Source organism: Muntiacus reevesi, chromosome 8 (assembly GCF_963930625.1).
Source record: "Muntiacus reevesi chromosome 8, mMunRee1.1, whole genome shotgun sequence".
Classification (NCBI taxonomy): Eukaryota; Metazoa; Chordata; class Mammalia; order Artiodactyla; family Cervidae; genus Muntiacus; species Muntiacus reevesi.
In genome coordinates this window covers 31005048-31028651 of record NC_089256.1, presented here as the reverse complement: position 1 = coordinate 31028651, position 23604 = coordinate 31005048, and the positions used below count along the sequence as shown (strand labels likewise).

Sequence of the window (23604 nt, the reverse complement as noted above, 5' to 3'; positions counted from 1 at the left end):
ATATAAGTTATTCAAAATAAAACTCAAAGACAAAAATGATTTTAAAAAATGAGAAGACTTTCAGTGGGTTTCAATGCCCTCTCTCATAAGTGGCCAAAACATAGACAGAAAATCAGCAGGAATATCATAGGCTTGAAGAACACTATCAATTAATTTGACCTAATTTATATTAATAGAACACTGCACACAATAGTAGCAAATGCCAATCCTTTTCTTTTTTCAGGATAAAAATTTTCTGGAATTTTTTAAAAATTAATTTTTGTTGTATAGTTGCTTTACTCACTGCTCTGTGGTGACCTAAGTGGAAAGGAAATACGAAAAAGAGGAGATATATATGTATACATATAGCTGATTCACTTTGCTATGCAGCAGAAATTAGCACAACATTATAAAGCAACTATATTCCAATAAAACTTAATTGTAAAAAATTCCAGAAACACACATTATTTTCAAGTACGTATGAAACATTTACCAAGATAGACCACATTGTGTATCAAAAAAAACCATTCTCAAAACTTTAAAGGATTCAAGTCATTCCAAGTATATTCTCTGACCAAAGCAGAATTAAATTGAAATCAGTAACAGGAAAATCTTTAAAAAATCCCAAAGTATTTGGAAACCAAGTAAAGCCCTTCTAAATAACCCATGGTCAAAGAAGAAATCAAAGGGGAAATTAGCAAGTATTTTGAAAGTAATGAAAATAGAAATCACCGTATACCAGAATTTGTGAGATTCCACTAAAGGCAGTACTTTGGAGATCTAGCATAGCTTTAAATGCCTATACTGGTAAAGAAGAAAGATTTCAAATCAATGACCTCAATTTTCATTTTGAGAAACCAGAAAAAGAGGAACAAGTTAAACCTAAGATAAGGAGAAATAAGGAGTAATAAAATTCAAACAGAAGTCAATGAAATAGAAAAGAGAAAATAAGAAGAAAGAAAAGCATAGGAAAAAGAAGAAAAAATGAAAGCACATCTCTTCCAAGTCAAATGAGAGTTCGAACTCAGAATGACGAGAGCCTGGCTTGTTCAACATTCTCTTCTCAAAAACCAAGCACTGTGGCCAAAGCTGAGGACCCGTGGAGGAAGGTGGAGTCAGAGAGGAACAGGAGAGAGAGATGCCCAGAGGGAGGACGTGTGATGTGCCGGGGGCGGGTTCTCACCTTCCTTCTAGGGCTGATGCAAGTTGTGTGTTGCCGGGTTCTCGCTCTGGACACGCCTGACTTCAGGCTGGAGAGCTTCCCCCTTGTGCTCCTCCCTGCTGACCTCTGTGGGCCCCAACTCCTCAGAAACGCCTGGGGCAGGGCGGCCAGATGAAGCGAGTCTCTGAGCAGCTCCTCCAGGTGCTGCTGAAGGCTCCACCTCCAGGGTGGAGCTACTTATGCCCGGAGAGCTCAGGCTTGACTTCCCTCTGGCGCTGAGGATAATAAAAGCTCACTATTTATTTAAAAAAAAAAAAAAAGAAAAGAAAAGAAAAAAAGAAAAAAAAAAAAGTGTTTTTTTTCTATAAGAGCAATTAAATAGGTAAACCTATAGTCAAACTCACCAGTGAAAACGAAAATGCAAATCACCAACATCAGAAATGAGAGGAGACATATTCTACAGATATTAAAAGGATAGTCAGGGAACACATCAGCAGTTTTTGCTTATGTGTGTGTGTACTCGGATTTCCCAAATGGCGCTACTGGTAAAGAACCTGCCCATGCAGATAGTAGACACGGGTTCCATCCCTGGGTCATGAAGACTCCTTGGAGGAGGGCATGGCTACCCGCTCCAGTAGTCTTGCCTGGTGAACCCCATGGACAGAGGAGCCTGGCCAGCTACAGTCCATAGGGTCGCAAAGAGTTGAACCCAACTGAAGCGACTTAGCACACACGCTCCTGTGTGTACTCAGCCACTCAATCATGTCCAACTCTTTTGTGACCCCATGGACTGTAGTTTTTGCCTATCAATTAGACATTTTAGGTGAAATAGGCAAATTACTTGCAGTGCACTAATTACCAAAGCTCACTCAGGGAAAAGTAACCTAAATATTTATTCCTAAACCTTGACTAACAAAATTGAATTTGTGGTTCAAAACTTTCCATAAGGAAAACTCGAGGTCAAGATGACTTCACTGATGAATTCAACAAAACATTTAAGGAAGAAATAGTATCAGTTCTGCACAAACTCTTACAGAATATTAAAGAGGAAGGAATGCTTCTGAATTCATTCTTTGAAGCTAAAACCACACAAAGACATTACATGAAAAGGAAACTACAGACCAACATTCCTTGTAAACATGGATGCAAAAATTCTGAACAAAACTTTGGCAAATCAAATCCAAATTTTGGCAATCGTTATACATGTATACTTATATCAAAACATTGTGTACTTTATTAGTATTTTTTTCCATTCAATTTTTAAACTTTTTATTGAAATATAGTTGATTCACAACGTTGTGTTGGTTTCAGATGTACAGCAAAGTGATTCAGTTATAATACATATATCCATGTGTGTGTATATATGTATATATTCTTTTAAAAATTCTTTTCCAGATAGATTATTACAAACTATTGAGTATAGTTACATATGCTATACAATACGCCCTTGTTGCTTATCTATATTATACGTAGTAGTGTGTATATATGAATCCCAAACTCTTAATTTATCCTCCCACATTGTCCCTTTGGTAACCATTTTCCTTTTCTGTATTTGTGATCTATTTCTGTTTGTAAATAAATTCATATGTATCATTTTTCAGATTCCACATATAAGCAGTATCATAGGATGTTTATCTTTCTATGTCGGGTTCTCTTCATTTAGTGTGATAACCTCTAAATGAAGTAGTAAAGATTCGTCCATGTAGCTGCAAAGGGCATTATTTCATTCTTTTTTATGGCTAAGTAATATTCTACTGTGTATATGTACCACATCTTCTTTATCCATTCACCTGTCAATGGACACTTAGGTTGCTTCCACATCTTGGCTATTGTAAATACTGTTGCTATGAATAGTAGGGTGCATGTATCCTTTCAAATTATAGTTTATTTCAGATATATGTTCCAGAGTAGGGTTACTGGATCAAATGGTAACTCTATTTTTTGTTTTTTAAGGAATTTCCATACTGTTCTCCATAATGTCTATACCAATTTACATTCCCACCAACAATTAGGAGGGTTCTTTTTTCTTCACACCCTGTCCGTCATTTATTTTGTGTAGACTTTTTGATGAACATTGTACATTTTAAACATATACAAATTTTATTTATCAGAAAAAATCCTATAATAGATAAAATAGATAAGGTGGAGTTGGCCCCAGAAAAGCAGAAATCATTGAGCATGCGAAAGTCATCTGATAATATTTGCCCTGTTAATAACATCACTCGTGATATTGTTTCTCTGCATTCTATTTCAATGTTAAACTTCTGTGGCATTCATAAAGGTTAATCAATTCATCTGTGAGGTTGTAGTGAGGATCAAGCTAAATAATAGATGAAAAGCCTTAATAATGGGCCAAGCACAGTTGGACAGTAATACATTTTTGCCAGTTAGGGATCTACTTCTTGCCTGATTAGGTTCACAAACACATCTCTTTCATAGAAAAAAAAAAAAAAAAAGAACATTGATCATGTCCTTCCTGTATTTCTGAGCTGGCATTTCCTGTTGTGGCCTCACCAACCAGCCATTGTCCGCATGGTTTTGGACATGATTTCATGACCCTTCAGAGCTGCTTGAAGTGCTGGCCTCCAACAAGATAAGAAGTTGGCCTTAAAGTGTAAATTGAGGCACTATTTCCGTCATTGAGAAAGTCTTGCTACAATAATGATAATGAAATCAATGAAATAATATGTGTGTTTAGTGATGTAGTGGACCTCCTTACATCATGGTGCAAGCTTCTTATCTTGTTACGGGCCAGTAAACTGTGGATTGGCACTTTGACCATCAAGGTCTTAGAGTATGTCGTGTCTTACACAGAATTTTGATTCCGAAGTCAGCATTTATACTTGCTCTCATTGCGTCATACTATGGTACATATTTTAAACATGTATATAAAGATGTCATCAATAAATGTGATTTTGACATGTGTACTTTTCTCTTGGGTTCATTATAACTGGCTGTATATTTCTTACCTTGCTTATGTGAGAATATCAGGAGGATCAGTCAATCCTTTGACAAAGATCAGAGATGGGGTAAGTTTCTTCACATGTGATAATATCTGTTGAATGATAGTGGCTCTCCACACGTTGTGTAGAGATGAACTTAGTGAATGTATCTGAGAACAAGTACTGATATTGACTAGTACCATCTGCCATGGGTATGGGGATGGTGTGTGATTAACACCCCATACTAAGTACTGCCATCCTGGGCTAGGAATTCCAAGTTTATTCTCCTACTAAAAACAGTGACTTGAGTTATTCTGTTGCAGGACATGAAAACCTTGGCAGAAAAGAAGAACCAGGTCTTACTTATGAAAGTAGAGATGCCTCTCTTCAAGAATATTACATGGATGTGACTTTTCTCGTAGATGCTTCCAAAAGAATAGGAAGTGATGAGTTTAAGGAAGTGAAAGCTTTTATAAGCTCCGTGCTTGATTATTTTCATCTGGCCCCAGATCCACTGACCTCCACCTTGGGAGACAGAGTAGCAATCGTGACCTACTCTCCTCCAGGCTACATGCCCAACACAGAAGAATGCCCTGTCTACCTAGAATTTGATTTGGTCACTTATAACAGTATACACCAAATGAAACATCATCTCCAAGATTCCCTTCAGCAGCTCAATGGAGATGTTTTTACAGGTCATGCCCTTCAGTGGACACTTGATAATGTCTTTGCAGGAACTCCCAAGCTGAGGAAAAACAAAGTTATCTTTGTTATATCTGCTGGTGAGACCAACCCTTTAGACAGGGAAGTCTTAAGAAATGTGTCCTTGAGAGCCAAGTGTCAGGGCTACTCCATATTTGTGTTTTCTTTTGGTCCTCGACACAATGACAAGGAATTAGAAGAATTAGCCAGCCACCCACTGGATCATCACTTAGTCCAGCTTGGCCGAACCCACAAGCCAGATTTGAACTATATCATCAAATTTGTCAAGCCATTTGTTCATTCAATCAGACGTAAGTCATTAAAGTTTTCTTTTCTGTTGCTTTTGCAATAGATATCTCTGTGTACAATCCACCAGTAACATGATTCTCATTTTCATCAATAGTGGTGGAGTCACAGTCCTAAGACTGTGAGCAGGAGGCAGTGAGAAAACCACAAAGAAAACCCCAGGTCCTAGTGACCTTGAGAAACTAACAAGTATCTTTTAAACCCTAACATGTGAGGGCTTATTATGTGTCAAGTTTTTTTAAGGAGTGGATCATTTAATCCTCAGGATGGCCCTCAAAGGAGAGTAGTAATATCCCCACTTTACAAGTGAGAAAACTGAGGTTCAGAGACGTTAAATCAGTTGCTCAAATGCTCACAGTTAATAGTTAGCAAATTCTAGACTCAGTCATATGCATTCTGACCCTAAAGTTGTGCTCTTGTCCATTAAGCTGTACTTTAATTATTAAAGCCTTAATGAAAGTATTACGGTGACATCACTCTAATAAGTAATACTCCACTCCCACCACCCTCCACCTACTCCAAGGAATTCTGTTTTACCTTGTCACTGTAAGCCAACTTTGGTTCTGGCTTGAATTATTAAGAGCCATGGGCATGAATCTCTTGTAGAGCCTCTGTCTCAGACAGCTGGCTCGGGCACAGCCAGGCAAGGGGTTTGAGGGTATCTTTGCATAGCAGGCATTTGAGAGAGGCCTCCCAGTCTCTGTCCACGTGCCATAATTCCAGGCATGGTTATAGTAACAAACGTAAGAACTGTAGCATCAAGCCAGTCCTGGCCAGTGCCGGGAATTAGGAGTGCAGCAGAGACCACACTGAACGTTTGTATGTAGCTCCTACAAGTTCAGTGGGAAATCACAGGGATACAGATTTTTCTGGCATTCATAAAGCCCATGGCCCACAGAACCCTCAGAAATCTTGGCACTCTTGTAGATTTATATTTATATTTAGTGGCAGGCTTGTCATTTGAAAAAAAAAAGATGCCTTCTTCTAACCTCAAGATAAGTAAGGCAGATAATTTCAATAGTAAATGCTGTCTTCCAGAAAGTCCTCCTTTCAGAAGGAGAGAAACAGATGATAGATGGGGTTAAGAGTTATCCTTGAATCATACCACAAGCCTGTAACACAGAGAGCATGAGAATTTTTGACTGAATCACTGCTACATCTCGCTGACTTTGCCAATGAGGTATTGCAAAGTCAGAAGGTGCATACTTTGCTGAGTCTCTTATAAAATTCATTTGCTCTTGGAAACACCCCCAACTACAGGAAAAAATGAACTGACTTTGGGTGATAGAATATGGAAGGGTAAAATTTAGACTAACTCTCCACTCTCTCTCTAGGTGCCATCAACAAATACCCCCCTGCAGACATGAAACCCAAATGTGTTAACATCACCTCTCTCAGTCCAGAGAATAATGGCATAGAAAACACTGTATTGTGAGTTGACAAATTCACAGTTTGGGTAATATTACCACTAGAAAAAGCCCTTAAGAAAATAGTTTGAAATAAATGGCATTTTAGTTTTCAGGATGCAAGTTTGGTTATGGGGTATGTGTGTGTATGTGCATGTGTGTGTGTTTTAAATGTTCCTGATTTGTGACAACATCATAGATCTGGTGTTAATCACATAGAATGTGATGCATATTAGAAAGAACCGTATTTCTATCTCTGTAGTTTTTATGGAAGAAAAGGGTTATTAACACCTTATTAGTAACTATATAATATCATTCAAATACTGGGTACTGTCAAAACAGAAAATTTGTATATCAAAGGTTAGATATAATAGTTTTAGAGAATAAGAAAAAAGATGAAAAACTCATAAAGCAGCAACAAAAACATACTGTTTTGAAACAGTACCCATATGGAGTCGGTGGAAAGAATTCTTTTTTAAGTTTGATTTTGCAAAGTCCAGTCCTAAGTATTCAGTAAAAATTCAGTAGTGAAAATAATATGGTTTGGCGTACTAAGCCATGGGCACAAATGTTTAATTTCCCTTTGGAATATTAAAAAGTTGCCCCTCCAGTCAAATTTCTTACACAAACTACATTTGGACTATTCCAATAACATGCATAAAATTGATTCCTGCTGCATTAGCTGCCTGTAACTACATTGAATCCTGAAAGGGACTTGGTTAACCTATGTTTCATCACTTTTCTCTGTTACCTTAGCCTTCTTCCTGAGGTATATGAAATTGAGATGGACAGCAGTGAGCTTTCGGGTGAACCCAATTCCCAGCAGTGGCATTTCTTTGAATTAGGGAACAGTCATAGTAACAGTTCTGGTATCACCACTGATTTGATCCAGAGGTTATACATGCTCTTTTCATCTGGGGAACTGATGATGAAAGACAAGAAAGAGGCACATTCAGAAGAAATTACATCTCCAACAAATGACAGACAAGATGAAAAAGGTAACCTTGAGTGCCGAAGAGTTGACAAGTCTGAAATACCCTTGTTTGTCTGGATTTTCCCTGGTAGATGATGAGCAATTAGAGCTCATCGGGATGAGTAGAGATGGCTTAACAGAGGGGTTTATCATCTAGGCTACATGAGGTCCCCAAAACAACGGGACAAAGGAGACAAAACTCTAGAAGGGCGAAGAAAGGGGGCCACGGGTGTTGACAAAACCAGAACTAGATAAAAATGCCTGAGGTGAGTCAAGGCATAGAAACATGAGAAGGACGGGAGGGAGGACCACAGGTCCTGGGGGAGCAGGAGAAGCTCTGCATTCTTGGGGAGATGGGAGAGGAGAGGGACTGAACGACAGGCCTCCAGAATGTGAAGGCTGGGGGTCTGCTTTATCCCTTGGTGATCAGCGCTTTCCTGGCTTCAAAGAAGGCTTCTGGCTGAGCCCCAGTGCAGCAGAGACCAGACAGGACATGGCTGCTACGGTTCTGAGATCTCCATGAGCTTCTTAGGGTGCGTGGGGAAGTGGTTATGAGCCTACAGCGAAGAGAAAATAGAGAGGAAGAAGAGGCAGCCGTAGCTGATTTTAGAGCAACTGTTCACAATCTCTGCTGTGTACCAAATCATGGGAGAGATTATTTTAAAATAAATATTCCTGAATATCTACTAATGGTGAAAATAGGCATATCCTATGAGCCACCAATTTTACTGCAATATCTATACCCAACAGAAAAATATATATTTACCAAAGGTCAGGTACTAGAATGTTCATAGCAGAATTATTTGTAATGGCCTCCAAGTGGTAACAGAGATGCCCAACAGTGATTTGATAAACATTTGTACAGTTATATAATAAAGCACTGTGTATGTGTACATTGCGTATGTAATATACTATATGTGCTGTGCTGTGCTTAGTCATTCAGTTGTGTCCAAATCTTTGCGACCCCATGGACTGAAGCCCGCCAGGTTCCTCTGTCCATGGGGATTCTCCAGGCAAGAATACTGGAGTGGGTTGCAAGCCCTCCTCCAGGGGGATCTTTCCAATCCAGGGATCAAACCAGGTCTCCCACATTGCAGGCAGATTCTTTATGACCTGAGCCACTGGAAAGCCCCAAACACTATATACATATGTATGCAAGTGTGTATACTTCATATATATATATACACATATGTACAATGTATATCATGTTATATAGTATATACTATATAATGAATGCATATACTATATATAATCTACATATATGTAAATGTATATGAAGTATACTTGCATTTTACATATATAGTATTATATTATATGTACAATGTATATATACATTATTTATAGTATATATGGGATTCCCAGGTGGTGCTAGTTGTAAAGAACCTGCCTGCCAATGCAGGAGACATTAGAGATGAGGGTTCAATCCCTGAACAGGGAAGATCCCTTGGAGAAGAAAATGGCAACCCACCCTGGTATCTTTGCCTGGAAAATCACATGGACAGAGAAGCCTAGCAGGCTACAGTCCATGGGGTCACAAAGAGTCAGACATGACTGAGATGACTTAGCACTACAGTACATGTAGGATATACTATACTATAAGACTTCCCAGGTGGCGCTAGCGGTAAAGAATCTGCCTGCCAATTCAGGAGGCTCAAGAGTTGTGGGTTCAATTCCTGGGTTGGGAAGATCCCCTGGAGTAGGAAATGGCAATCTACTCCAGTAATCTTACCTGAAAAATTCCATGGACAGAGGAGCCTGAAAAGCTACAGTCCATGGGGTCACAAAGAGTCAGACATGACTGAGCATGCTCACACATACTATATCTACTATATGTATAGTATATATAAGGCATAACATTTACATTGTATATATGTATATAGGTGAACTATGTGAAAGTTGCTCAGTCCTGTCCAACTCTGTGACTCCATGGATTATACAGTCCATAGAATTCGCCAGGCCAGAATACTGGAGTGCGTAGTCTTTCCCTTCTCCAGGGTATCTTCCCAACCCAGGGATCAAACCCAGGTCTCCTGTATTGCCGGCAGATTCTTTACCAGTTGAGCCACAGTATATATACCATGTACACATACATTATATAATGTTCAGCTCAGTTCATTTGCTCAGTCGTGTCCAATGCTTTGCGACCCCATGGACTACAGCACAGCAGGCTTCCCTGTCCATCACCAACTCCTGGAGCTTGTTCAAACTCATGTCCATGGAGACGGTGATGCCATCCAACCATCTCATCCTCTATTGTCCCCTTCTCCTCCCACCTTCAATCTTTCCCAGCATCATGGTCTTTTCCAATGAGTCAGTTCTTCACATCAGCTGGCCACAGTATTGGAGTTTCAGCTTCAGCATCAGTCCTTCCAATGAATATTCAGGACTGATTTCCTTTAGGATGGACTGGTTGGATCTCCTTGCAGTCCAAGGGACTCTCAGGAGTCTTCTCCAACATCACAGTTCAAAAGCATCAATTTTTTGGTGCTCAGCCTTCTTTAAGGTCCAACTCTAACATCTATACATGACCACTGGGAAAACCATAGCTTTGATTAGATGGGCCTTTGTTGGCAAAGGTCTCTGCTTTTTAATATGCTGTCTAGTTTGGTCATAGCTTTTCTTCCAAAGTGCAAGCATCTTTTAATTCCATGGCTGCAGTCACCATCTGCAGTGAGTTTTGAGCCCTCCAAAATAAAGTCTGTCACTGTTTCCATTGTTTCCCCATCTATTTGCCATGAAGTGATGGGACAGTATGCCATGATCTTAGTTTTATGAACGCTGAACTTTGAGCCAGCTTTTTCACTCTCCTCTTTCACTTTCATCAAGAGGCTCTTTTGTTCTTCACTTTCTGCCATAAGGGTGGTGTCATCTGCATATCTGAGGTTATTGATATTACTCCCGGCAATCTTGATTCTAGCCTGTGCTTCATCCAGCCCAGCATTTCACATGATGTACTCTGCATATAAGCTGCATAAGCAGGGTGACAGTGTAGAGCCGTGATGTACTCCTTTCCCAATTTGGAACCAGGTCATTGTTCCATGTCTGGTTCTAACTGTTGCTCCCTGACCTGTGTACAGATTTCTCATGAGGCAAGTAAGGTGGTCTGGTATTCCCATCTATTTAAGAATTGTCTACATTTTGTTGTGATCCACACAGTTAGTCAATAAAGCAGAAGTAGATGTTTTTCTGGAGCTCTCTTGTTTTTTTGATGATCCAACAAATGTTGGCAATTTGATCTCTGGTTCCTATGCCTTTTCTAAATTCAGCTTGAACATCTGGAAGTTCATTTCTCGTAATGCTGAAACTTGGCTTGAAGAATTTTGAGTATTACTTTGCTAGTGTGTGAAATGAGCGCAATTGTGTGATAGTTTGAACATTCTTTGCCATTGCCTTTCTTTGGGATTGGAATGAAACCTGATCTTTTCCAGTCCTGTGGCCACTGGTGAGTTTTCCAAATTTGCTGGCATATTGAGTGCAGCACTTTCACTGCATCATCTTTTAGAATTTGAAATAGCTCAACTGGAATTCCATCACCTCCACTAGTTTAGTTCATAGTGATGCTTCCTAAGACCCACTTGACTTCACATTTCAGGATGTCTGGCTCTAGGTGAATGATCACACCATTGTGGTTATCTGGGTCATGAAGATCTTTTTTTGTACAGTTGTTCTGTGTATATCTTCTGCTTCTGTTAGATCCATACCATTTTTATCCTTTATTGTGCCCATTTTTCATGAAATGTTCCGTTGGTATCTCTAATTTTCTTGAAGAGATCTCTAGTCTTTCCCATTCCATTGTTTTTCTCTATTTCTTTTCATTGATCACTGAGGAAGGCTTACTTATCTCTCCTTGCTATTCTTTAGAACTCTGCATTCAAGTTGGTGTATCTTTCCTTTTCTCCTTTGCCTTTAGCTTCTTTTCTTTTCTCAGCTATTTGTAAGGCCTCCTCAGACAGTCATTTTGCCTTTTTTCATTTCTTTTTCTTGGGGACGGTCTTGATCACTGCCTCCTGTACAATGTCATGAACCTCTGTCTACTTTAGTTCTTCAGGCACTCTATCTATCAGATCTAATCCCTTGAATCTATTTTTCACTTGCAGTGTTTAATCGTAAGAGATTTAAGCCATACTTGAATGGTCTAGTGGTTTTCCCTACTTTCTTCAATTTAAGTCTGAATTTTGCAATAAGGAGTTCATGATCTGAGCCACAGCCAGCTCCCGGTCTTTTTTTTTCTGACTGTATAGAGTTATAGTAATATATATATATATATATATATATATATATATATACACACACACACACACACATCATGTGTATATATATATATATAGTAAATAGTAAATACATATGTTTTATATATAGACTATTTTACTATATATAATGTATACATACATTCTATATATTAATATATACTATATATAGTTCATATACTATAGAGAAAAAAGAAAATAGGAAACTCACGCCCCTTCACAATAAAGTATGTACTATATATAATGTATGTATACATTGTACATATATTAGAATACTGTATATATATATAATGCATGCATACTTTATATACATGTACATATGTTATTTTCATATATACTATATATATTAGATATGAGTTTAATTTTAGATAATATATGGAATATAATAAAATGAGCAAAATTATGGAAAACAAGAGGTGAGGATAGAGAAAAGTATAGACAGGAGAGAGAAGATAAGATGTAAGAAAAGGAAAACTATAAACATAATGAAATATCTGATCTGGTCGAGAAAGACTAAACCTACTTTGGTCTCAGGATGCAGTGAACCCTTACCATCTCTCTTTCCCACTAATTGCAGCTGAAAACTCTTGACAGAACACAAAAAGTAACTCCTTAAGAACTCTGAGCAGAAAGCAGAAGCAGACATTGTGAAAGGGAATGAGTTTCCAAGTTTCTATTCTCTTTTCTCTTTGGCCATGTGCACAGCTGGGTCTGCATGATGGCCATGCAGCAGGTGGCTGAAACTTGATAGAAACCTCATATTTCTGGCCAGGAAAACTAGGAAATTCTGTTTGTCCAAGATTATGGAAGAAAACCCCATTTTTTTCTTCCTTTCTCTCGTGGTTTTGCTCTAAAGGTGGACTCCAGTTTAGAGCTGAATATAAGGCTAGACAGCTGAAATTAATGAGAAGTCTTATCTTTTGGAGTGTGGTAACTGAGAAGACAGGACCTGTTGGTCAGCATATGGGGGTAGCCTCAGAAAAGAGAGCCGGAGGAAGGGGTTCTCTAGTTTTAATCATGGGAACTCCGTAAGTCCCAGAATCTCCCCTAAGCTGTACGTGGATTGGAAAGAACCAAAACAGGATAGCAAAGGTTTTGAACGCTAAACTGTGATTGAAACCACTGCCCATAGAAAGTGAGACACTGACATTCTGAACCTAGTATATTGATTGCCTTGCCTACTTAAAAAATTAAAACTCTACAGAGAATTATGGTAGACTCAGAATATATAAAATATAATATTCAAAGAAGTTATAGTGTAGATGTAGGAATATTGCATGCATGCTGAGTCACTTCAATTGTGTTTGACTCTGTGTGACCCTTATGGACTCTAGCCTGCCAAGCTCCTCTGTCCATGGGATTCTCTAGGCAAGAATACTGGAGTGGGTTGCCATGCCCTCCTCCAGGGGGTCTTCCTGACCCAGGGATCAAACCTGTATCTCTTACTGTCTCCTGCATTGGCAGGTGGCTTCATTGACACTAGAGCCACCTAGGAAGCCCATAATGGAAATTCAGTCAGCCGTAAAAAAAGAATGAAATAATGTCATTTGTATCAACATGGATGAACCTAGAGAGTATTATACTAAATGAAGTAGTTCAAACAGAGAAAGACAAATACCCTGTGATATCACTTCTATGTGGGAAAAATTACAAATGAACCTACTTACAATACAGAAGTAGATCTACAGACATAGAAAATAAATTTAAGGTTATCAAGGCGGTGGGGCGGGGGAAGGAATAAGTTAGGAGTTTGAGGTTAACACATACACACTACTGTATATAAAATAGATCACCATCAAGGACCTACTGTCTAGCACCAGGAACTATACTTAATGTTTATACACGTATGTGTGTGCTTTTCCTTCAGTTGTGTCTGATGCTCTGTGACTCTATAGACCGTAGCCTGCTAGCTGCCTCTGTTCATGGGCTTCTCCAAGCAAGAGTACTGGGGTGGGATGCCATACTGTTCTCGAGGGTATCTTTCCAACCCAGGGATCAAACCTATGTCTCTTAGGTCTCCTGCACTGATACACAGGTTCTTTATCACTAGCACCACCTGGGAAGCTTACTCAATATTTTATAATTACCTGTAAGTTTATTATAGAATCTGAAAAAGAAAATATGCACATATATATATATATAAGTTTGTATGTATAACTGAATCATTGTGCTGTAACCTAAAATTAACACAGCATTGTAAATCAACTATAATTTAATAAATATGTTTTAAAAACACCAAGATACTTCAAACCTAAAAAAAAAAAACTTTTCGTATACAATCCAAAATTATTTAACATAACAGAGTTATGTAGCTATGTAGTAGCTATGAACGGTATTCAAATGAAAAAACAACAGATGCCAATTTTCAAATTGACTCAGATATTGCAATTATCAGACAAAGGCATTAAAGCAGCTGTTATAACTGTGCTCCATGAGATGTGAGTGCTAAGTCGCTTTAGTCATGTCTGATTCTTGGCGATCCTAAGGACGGTAAGCCACCAGGCTTCTCTGTCCTTGGGGATTCTCCAGGCAAGAATACTGGGGTGGGCTGCCTTCTTTTGCAATCTCTATTTCTCTGCTGAGAATATCTGGCGTTCTGTTCAAATTGTTTATGTGCTCTATGAGATAAACATAAGAAATCTGAACAGGATAGATAAACAGAGATTACAAAAAAGGACCAAAAAGAAGCTTTAAAAGAAAAAGTTACAATCTCTGAAATTTTAAAAATTCTCTGGATGAGCTCAGTAGTAGAGTGAAGACAGGGGAAAGAGTCAGTGAATTTCAGAGTAGATTCATTTCATGATCTGAAGAGAGAAAGGAAATTTTTAAAAAATGAACAAAGGTGGACAGCATAGCCAGAGAAGAAGGATGTGTGTTCATTTTCTCCTGCCAGATCACCACAGTCACAACTAGTTGTTGAACAACCATCAACAGAAAGACATTGGGTCCACCAAAAAAAGACATCCCACATCCAAGGACAAAGCAGAAACCACAGCAAGATGGTAGGAGGGGCGCAATCATGATAAAATCAAATCCTATACCCACTGGATTGGCGACCTACAAACTGGAGAACAATAATACCAAGGAAGTTCTTGCACTGCTGTGAAGGTCCTAGGTCCCACATCGGTCTCCCCAGCCTGGGGATCTGACAGAGAGACTGGGAATCCCCAGGGAATCTGACTTTGAAGTCCAGGGTGATTTGATTACAGGACCTCCACAGGACTGGGAGAAACAGAGACTCCACTCTTGAAGGGCACAAAAAATAAAAACCTACGTATGCACCAGGTCCCAAGGAAAAGGAGCAGTGACCCCACAGGAGTGCTTGAGGCTCTCCTGCAGGGGTGTGGGTTGGTAGTTTAACCTGCCGCAGGCACGGGGCACTGGCAGCAACAGTCCTGGGAGATGTGTCTTGGCCTAAGTCCTCTTGGAGGTCACCAATAGCCCTACTGTAGAGCCTGTAGACTCCAGGTCTCAGTCGCCTCAGGCCAAATAAGTAACAGGGAGGGAGCGCAGCCCCACCCGTCAGCAGACAATTGGATTAAAGTTTTACTGAGCACTGACCCTGCCCAGAGAGCAAGACACAGTTTTCCCCACAGCCAGCCCCTCCCATCAGGAAACTTGCAGAGCTTCTTATCCTCATCCACCAGAGGGCAGACAGAAGAAACAAGAATTCCAGTCCCAGCAGCCTCCAGAACTAATACCACAATCACAATCACAGAAAGCTTACCAAGATAAAGAAATAGGATTATGTCCCAGATGAAGGAACAAGGTAAATCCCCAGAAAAACAACTAAATGAAAAAACAACTATGCAACCTCCCAGAAAAAGAAGTCAGAATAATGATAGTGAAGATGACCCAGGATCTCAGAAAAAGGATAGAGAAGATGTAAGAAATGTTTACCAAAGACCTAGAAGAACCAAGGCACAAACAAACAGAGATGAACAACACACTAGAAGGGATCGGTAGCGGAATAACTGAGGCAGAAGAACAGAAAAGTGATCTGGAAGACAGAATGGTGGAAATCCATGGTGGAAAACAGAATATAAAATAAGACTGAAAAGAAATGAAGACAGTCTAAGAGACCTCTGGGACAACATTAAACGCTCCAACATTCACATTATAGGGGTCCCAGAAGGTGAAGAGAAAGAGAAAGGGACCAAAGAAGATATTTTGAAATGAACAGAGTCTGGAAACTTGAACAATATAAAAGAGTCTAACTTTTGTTTCATTGGTATTCTAGAAGGAAAGTAGAATGGGATCCATTTGGGGGGGGTGGGGGAGAGGAATCGAGAAAATAATGGTCAAAACTTCCCAAATTGGTAAAAGAGACAATGTTATAGATTTTAAAAGTTCAAAGAAAACCCCACTCAGACATATCAAAATCAAACTGCTGAAAACAAAGGAGAAATAAACAATCTGGAAACAGGAGCTTCCCTGGTGGCTCAGAGGGTAAAGCGCCCGTCTGTGGTGTGGGAGGCCCGGGTTCGATCCCTGGGTTGGGAAGATCCCCTGGAGAAGGAAACAGCAACCCATTCCAGTATTCTTGCCTGGAAAATCCCATGGACAGAGAAGCCTGGTGGGCTACATACAGTCCACGGGGTCACAAAGAGTTGGACACAAGTCAGTGACTCCACTTTCACAAAAGAAAGGAATAATTATTGCAATGACTGTAGATTTTTCATCAGAAGCCATGGAGGCCAGATGGCGGTGGAACACCATTTTTTCTTCAAAGTGCTTGAAGGAAGAGACTGTGAACACAGAACTTGGTACTCAACAAAGATAGCTGTCCAGAGTGAAGACAAATTAAAGATGTTTCCAGATAAAGGAAAACTAAGAGAATTTGTTGCCAGCATATCTATTCTAAAAGGACAACTGTAATAGGAAGAAACCTGAGTGGGCTCAAGTGACTGGGGAGTGGATGGAGGAGAGGACAAACCGGTCAGGTGAGACAGAAGAAGGGACAGGAGTGAGGAATCAAGGAGGGGCGGGAAGGGAGGCTGGTTGAGGAAGAGGAAGCGTCAGGTACCAACGCAGCTCACCCCTGCACAGAGCTCTCCATTTATAAGGCAGTCTCAGTAACATGATCTCATGTGGATCCCCTCCAAAAGTAGGAGACAGGGATTAATAACCTTCCAACGCAGATGAAGAAACTGAAGCTCAGAGAGGTTATGTGGGCTTGACCCTGACCGGGCAGCTCCTGATTCGGCATGCTCTCACAACCTTGGAAGGAGGAATCTGGTAAATCAGGACAGAGAGGATGGGTGTAAGAGCGGACATCTTCGTCAACTCAGGCTGCCGTGCCGTGTGCCATAGACTGGATGGTTTGAACAGCCGTTGGCTATTTTCTCCCAGCTCTGGAGGCTGGGAAGTCCGAGACGAGGGGACCAGCCAATCTGCTTCCCGTGAGAGCTCTTTCCTGGTGTGCAGACGGCCACCATCTCCCCAGGAGCTGATACAGTGGACAGTCCTAGCATCTCTTTCTCTTGTAATTGCACCACGTCTATCACATCAGGCCCACAGCCTGATGACTTCATTTAACATGAATTATCTCCTTCAAGTGGCAACCCACTCCAGTACTCTTGCCTGGAAAATCCCATGGACAGAGGAGCCTGGTAGGCTACAGTCCATGGGGTTGCAAAGAGTCAGACATGACTGAGCAACTTCACTTTCACTTTCACCTTCTTCAAGGCCCTGCATCCAATACGGTTACGTGGGGGTTAGGCCTTCAACATATGAATCTGGGGAGACGTAGCAGGGAATATGGGCTTCCCCAGTGGCTCAGCAGTAAAGAACTCACCTTCCGGTGTAGGAGACCCAGGTTCAATCCCTGGGTTGGGAAGACGCCTGGAGAAGAGAATGCTAACCCACTCCAGTATTCTGGAAAATCCCATGGACAGGCTAGCCTGGCAGACTACAGTCCATGGGGTCATAAAGAGTTGGACATGACTGAGCGATTAAATACGACAGTAGGGAATATAATTAACAATGTAAGCACAGGAATTACAGGCAGAGTCTTTACCATCTGAGGCACCAGGGAAGCTCTCCACTTCTGCATGTCTGATGTATAATAAAATAGAAAAATGGAGAAAACTTCTGAAGGGGAGAAATTATGCAAAATGACAATAAATGAGAAAGTTACTGATAATGCTTGCTTCATTGCAATCCTGATTCTACTAACCTTGGCATTTTCAGTCATACCTTGAAATACCAGAGAATGTGATTAAATTGATGTGAGTGTGGGCTTGGCAATTGAACAGTCAGCAAATATCAAACCATTTATAATGCATAGACGCATTTGGGAAACACAGATTTAGGGGGTTCTTTCCCACACTTGGGCTGCCCCAGTGGTTCACTGGTAAAGAATCCGCCTTGCAATGCAGCAGCTACAGGAGATGGTGGTTTGATCCCTGGGTGGGGAAGACCCCCTGGAGAAGGGCATGGCAACCCACTCCAGTATTCTTGCCTAGAGAATCCCATAGACAGAGGAGCCTGGCGGGCTACAGTTCATGGGGTTGCAAAGAGTCAGACAGGACTGACCGACTAACACTATCACTGTAGAAGTGGATGATGTCTTTAATCATTTCTCTCAGAGAAGTCTAGCTGACTGATTGATCTGGTGACTTGGTCAGCCCCGCTCCTTGAAGTACGTCTGAGTCTCTTCAGAAAATCTCACTTTGGCTTTCTTCTTAGGCTTATGAGAAATTAGAATTTGAAAATCAGAAAAGCTTTAGAAATCTCGAGTTGTACTATATCTTTTTATAGATAAGGAAATAGAAGATGCAGACATCTGAAGCGTCTTCCCAAAGAACATCCACAGCACCTACTGCTTTGTCACAGTGATTAACACTCTGTAATTATGTTTCTAAAACAAAAGTACACCTTCAAGCTTGAAAAGGAGATCATTAAACCTACCTCTGGGTTGCTGAAAGGTTGGAAACGATACCTTTGAAGCTCAGACCACACACTGCGCCTGGTACATAATCAACTAGGCTTGTCCTGTGAATTACCTGCCTGGTAATATGTTTGACAATTAAAAATAAAAATCCATTGTGAAGAACAGTCAGCATTTACTCTGCTTTGCTCACTTGTGTTTTCCCAAAGAGAGGGGGCTTTTCTTTTTACCTGCCCATTTTTTCTGATGTTTTCACTTTATCCACCTACTTAATGTACATGCTTTCTATTTGCTCATCATAATGTACATTTGCAAGGTTTTGATGTACGTTTTGAAAAGTGTAACTATTCATTTTTCCATTATGCCAACCCAGGGACTCTTTCTTAGCCTTTATTTTTCCATCATTAAGTGCAGCGTCTCTCAAAGTGTGGTCCCTGGACCAAGAATGTCAGCATCACCTAGGAATTCATCAGAAATGCAGATTCTTGGATTCTACCAAAGACCTACTAAGTCAGAAGCTTGGGTCAGGGCCTTCCAGAAGACTTTGATGCAGGCTAGAGTTTGCCAACCACTGACCTAATGTATAGTCCTTGAGCCTAAATTAGTCTTCTTAATGGGGGTCCTGTCACTAGATATTACAAGTATTTGGGAGAAATCATGTTTCTGTAAAATACTAATAAGTAGGTTTTTGGTTTTTTATTTTGCATAATTTTTCATTGACTTTAATGAGCTCATTTTCTTTGCAATTCTGAGAGAAGGGCTAATAGTCACGCCCCTTTGACCACAGAATTCTCTATCAGGGAGCATCTCAGTGGGCTCATGTTTTTATTTTTTTTCCATTTATTTTTCAATGGGCTCATGTTTTATAGAAACCACTTTGGGAAACAGTAGTTGAAAGAATGAATCCAGAGGTCAGACACGAATTTGAATCTTATTTCTGCCGTTACTGGTCATTTGATCCTGGGCACATAGTTTTGCCTCTCTGAGGTTCTGTTCTCCACCTGGGGTAAAAGTAGCCTACATCATAGGTTAATGTGTGCAGTAAATGGACGTACAGTGCTTCAAACAGCAGTTTGCAAAGAGTTAAATTTTAATAAACATTAGGTATTATGTAAGATGATGATGATGATGGCAGTCATAGTGGAAAGAAGGCTAAACTGAGAATAAGGAGATCCAGACGCTCGTTTTGTGTCTGTCGGTAACTAGGTTCGAGACCATGAAAAGTCACCTGATTGCCCTGGTCCTCAACTTTCTTTTTTATATTAAGGAGGCACTTGGGCAAGGCTACTGCTTTTTATACTTTGGGACACTGGAGGACATACAAGGACTTTCAAATGCGTGGATTTCTAAGAAATAGTACTTAAAGGACTCTATCTCCCTGAGACTGGTTACGTATGAAGAATCATGGAGACCTCCTTTCCTGTATCCCCTTTTACAAGTGCTCCCATGTCACCCACACAAAGAATGGCATATTTCTCAGGCATTCTAAGCCTTTGGATGACAGTTTGCCCAGGTGTAAAGTCTTCTGGGGGAAGCACAGGCTGGGGGACATGTTGTCAAACAAAGTGCCCTTTAAATACTGGATCTGTAGGCCTTCTTTACATCAGGTAAGAATTCAGATCTTTCCCATCCTGCACGTGTTTCTGTTACGGAGGACGTGTGTTGCTAGAGCTCGGGTATTGGAACTCATGTTTGGATATTCTGAATCCAGATAGGTGACAGAGTGAGCATGATCGGAGTTATGGTAAATCTCATTTAGTAATTCGGCCTGTTCCATTTCCCTTGTCAAAGGATACAGCTTTCCTGAGTGAAAATTCTGAGAACAAAGCAGAGAGCATTACAAGAGAAATGTCGAAGGGGAGCAAGCGTGGTTTCACCAAACCAAAAAAATCATAGCAAGAGCCTTACCCATTCAAGTATTTCAGAATGAAATCTCAGGATGTCATAACAGAGGTCCTTAGCAATGTGCTTATTTCAAATGGAAGAAGAAATCAGACTCTTTTTAAGGTGGAAATTGTTTTACCGTAAGGACTAGTGGATTGGTTTTACAGTAAAGCCTAGTTCTGCCAATTAGACTACGTGGGGATATGTCCTTAAAAGTGAATGAGCTAAGTTGCAGCTTCAAAATTCTGAAGAAAAACTATGTGAAACAGAAAAACGATGTAAATCATAAGAAATATTATTTTATCAAAGAAAGTACATACCAATGTGCTTATTTATTATGTAACTGGAAGTTTGTACCTCTTAATCACCTGAATCCTTTCTAGCTTCCACCCATTTGTTCTCTGTATCTATGAGTCTATTTTTATTTTGTTTTGTTTGCTTATTTTGAATTTTAGATTCCACATACAAGTGAGATCATGTGGTATTCATCTTTCTCTGTCTGACTCATTTTACTTAGCATAGAACTCTCTAGATCTATCCATGTTGTCACAAATGGCAAGATTTCATTTTTATGGCTGAGTAGTATTTCATTATATAGACATATGCATTATATATATATTTCATTATATATTTATATATACACAATACACATTTATATATGTGTGTATACATATAAATATTCTTTGTATAATTTTGCATATTAATCCCTTATTGGACATACTCTTTGCAAATATCTTCTCCCATTCAGTAGGGTGCCTTTTTGTTTTATTGATACTTTCCTTAACTGCAAAAGTTTTTTTAGTTTTACAAACTTTTATTTGCTTATTTTTGCTTTTGTTTCTCTTGCTAAAGAGTCAGTCCTTCAGGAAAGCATGCTGCCTGTGTTTTCTTCCAGGAGTTGCATGATTTTAGATCTTAGAGTTAAGTTTTTAATCCATTTGAGTTTATTTTTATGGTGTGAGAAAGCAGTCCAGTTTGATTCTTTTTATGTAGCTGTACAGTTTTCCCAACATAATGTATTGAAGAGGCTGCCTTTTCTCCATTGTGTATACTTGATGCCTTCATTGTAGTTCAACTAACCATATAAGCACAGGTTTATCACTGGGCTCTCAATTCTGTTCCATTGATCTATATGTCTATTTTCCACTAGTACCATACTATTCTGATGACTGTATTTTTTGTAGTATGGTTTGGAATCAGGGAGCATAATACCTATAGCTTTGTTCTATTTTTCTCAAGACTGATTTGGCTATTTATGCAGGGTCTTTTGGGTTTCCATACAAATTTTAGGGTTAATTTGTTCTAGTTCTATGAAAAGTGCCACTGATATTTTGATATAGATTGAATTGAATCTGTAGATTGCCTTATGTAATATAATCATTTTAATAATATTAATTCCTCTGATCTATAAGCACAGTAAATCTTTCAAACTATTTGTATCATCTTCATTTCTTTCATCAATGTCTTATGGGTTTCCAAGCTATTCCTGTGAATTGTGCTTCAGAGTTGTCTTGACTAGAGGCTTTCTTACTCCTTCATAGACTGTTGATTGGTCAAGGGTTGCCTTGAACTCCCAAGTACTCTGGCTGTATGAGGTTAAAACCACTCCAGTAGCTGAACACAAGCTCTCCAAAGACTAGTATTGCTGATTCTGGAGCCAAAGCTCACACAGAGGTGATCAGGGAAGAGTGGGGAAGAGGGATAGGAGGAGAAATTAATGCCAAGAAATTAGGACTTAATGCTAAAAAAAGATTAGAGGGATTCTGGGCAGAATCCATCTATCTCTGTACTTTTCTTTTACCAGTCAGTAAATATGCTAAGCATCAAATTTCAGATCATCAGTGTACCGCTATTTTCCCAGGAAGAAGTATATCTATACTTCCATGTACATGTTGTTCTTTTATATCTATGATCGCACCACTCTTTTATTATGACTATTGAAAATGGCAAAACTAAAAAAAAAAAAAAAAAAGAAAATGGCAAAATTATGTCTCTTTTTTTTTCTTATGTGGCATAAAAGGAATAGGCTCTAAAGGGAATATTTTGAATAAATTCAGTGACATTAAGAGCAACACATATTTTTGTTTTGCAGATGGTGAGGACACAAGATGATCATAGCAGAAAAGAACTTAGCTCCACTGGCATGAGAAATTCCATATGGTTCTAACTGGGAAGTATAAATCATCTATTAGAAGTGGAGTCGTAAGTGGCAGGAATTTTTCACGACTAATAACATACTAAATTTGTTCTGTTCCAAATCTGAGGGAAAGACTTCTCTGAGTGAAAACATCAATGAACAGACTCAAGAAACTAGGAATGATTTCATTTCTCCCGAGAATCTTGGGACAACTGACCTTGAAGAGTTAACTTAATCCTTTCTCTGACAACTCTGTGTGAGGCATCAGTTGTAATGATGCACCTGCCTACAGGATATTTTTGCCATAATTTTTTATCACATCTATATCTCAAATTGGACAGGAGTAAAAAGGATTTAGGATTAGAATTTCCTAAGAATGTTTTCTATTTTTGAGAAATAAAAATCCATGCCCAAGTCTTCATTTCTGATATGTCCCTAGAGCTGCATTTAACACTGATTGACCTGTAAAGTCCCATCTGTCCAGCCACTGTCATCATAGACAATGTTTGCCCTTTCCAGGACATTTACAAAACAATGGAATTTGTAAGAAAGAAAAAAGTGAGATGAGGCTAATTTTATATAAACTGCTATTTTGTGCTGTGATCCTCTGTTTTATCTTTTAGCATGCTTTACTCTGTGTGTACTTGATTTTTGCTGCAAACAAAACAAAACATGGAAAATCACGCACACTCTATGTGACAGAACTGTTCTTGGGAATTACAATGTTAGCAAGAGACAAGTTCTAAAATAAAGGCAAGTTTGACGTGGACACTTGTTCTGTTCATTTTTACTTCACTGTAGTCCAACGCAGACCCATTAGGCCACCAGTACAGGATAATTACCAAGTCAGTGAGTATATTTTGCATATTTTTAAGTGACTATGTTAAGGGGGTAATACTAAAGGCATTTTTATACTTTTTCTCTATAATTCTCCTTAACAATACTCTTGTGTTCAAATAATTTTTAAATAATCC

General features: G+C 39.4%; 1 protein-coding gene across 1 annotated transcript in view; it reads left to right on the top strand.

The window, feature by feature from the left end:
- The window catches only part of COL6A5 (collagen type VI alpha 5 chain), a 154171-nt gene extending 130793 nt beyond the window's left edge, over window positions 1-23378 (top strand). Inside the window, exons 38-41 of the mRNA XM_065942638.1 lie at window positions 4407-5096; window positions 6426-6522; window positions 7254-7495; window positions 22586-23378. Coding sequence (XP_065798710.1) covers window positions 4407-5096; window positions 6426-6522; window positions 7254-7495; window positions 22586-22605 — 1049 coding nt within the window. The 3' untranslated portion in view covers window positions 22606-23378. The remainder of the gene's footprint in view (window positions 1-4406; window positions 5097-6425; window positions 6523-7253; window positions 7496-22585) is intronic.
- Window positions 23379-23604: the final 226 nt, after the last annotated feature.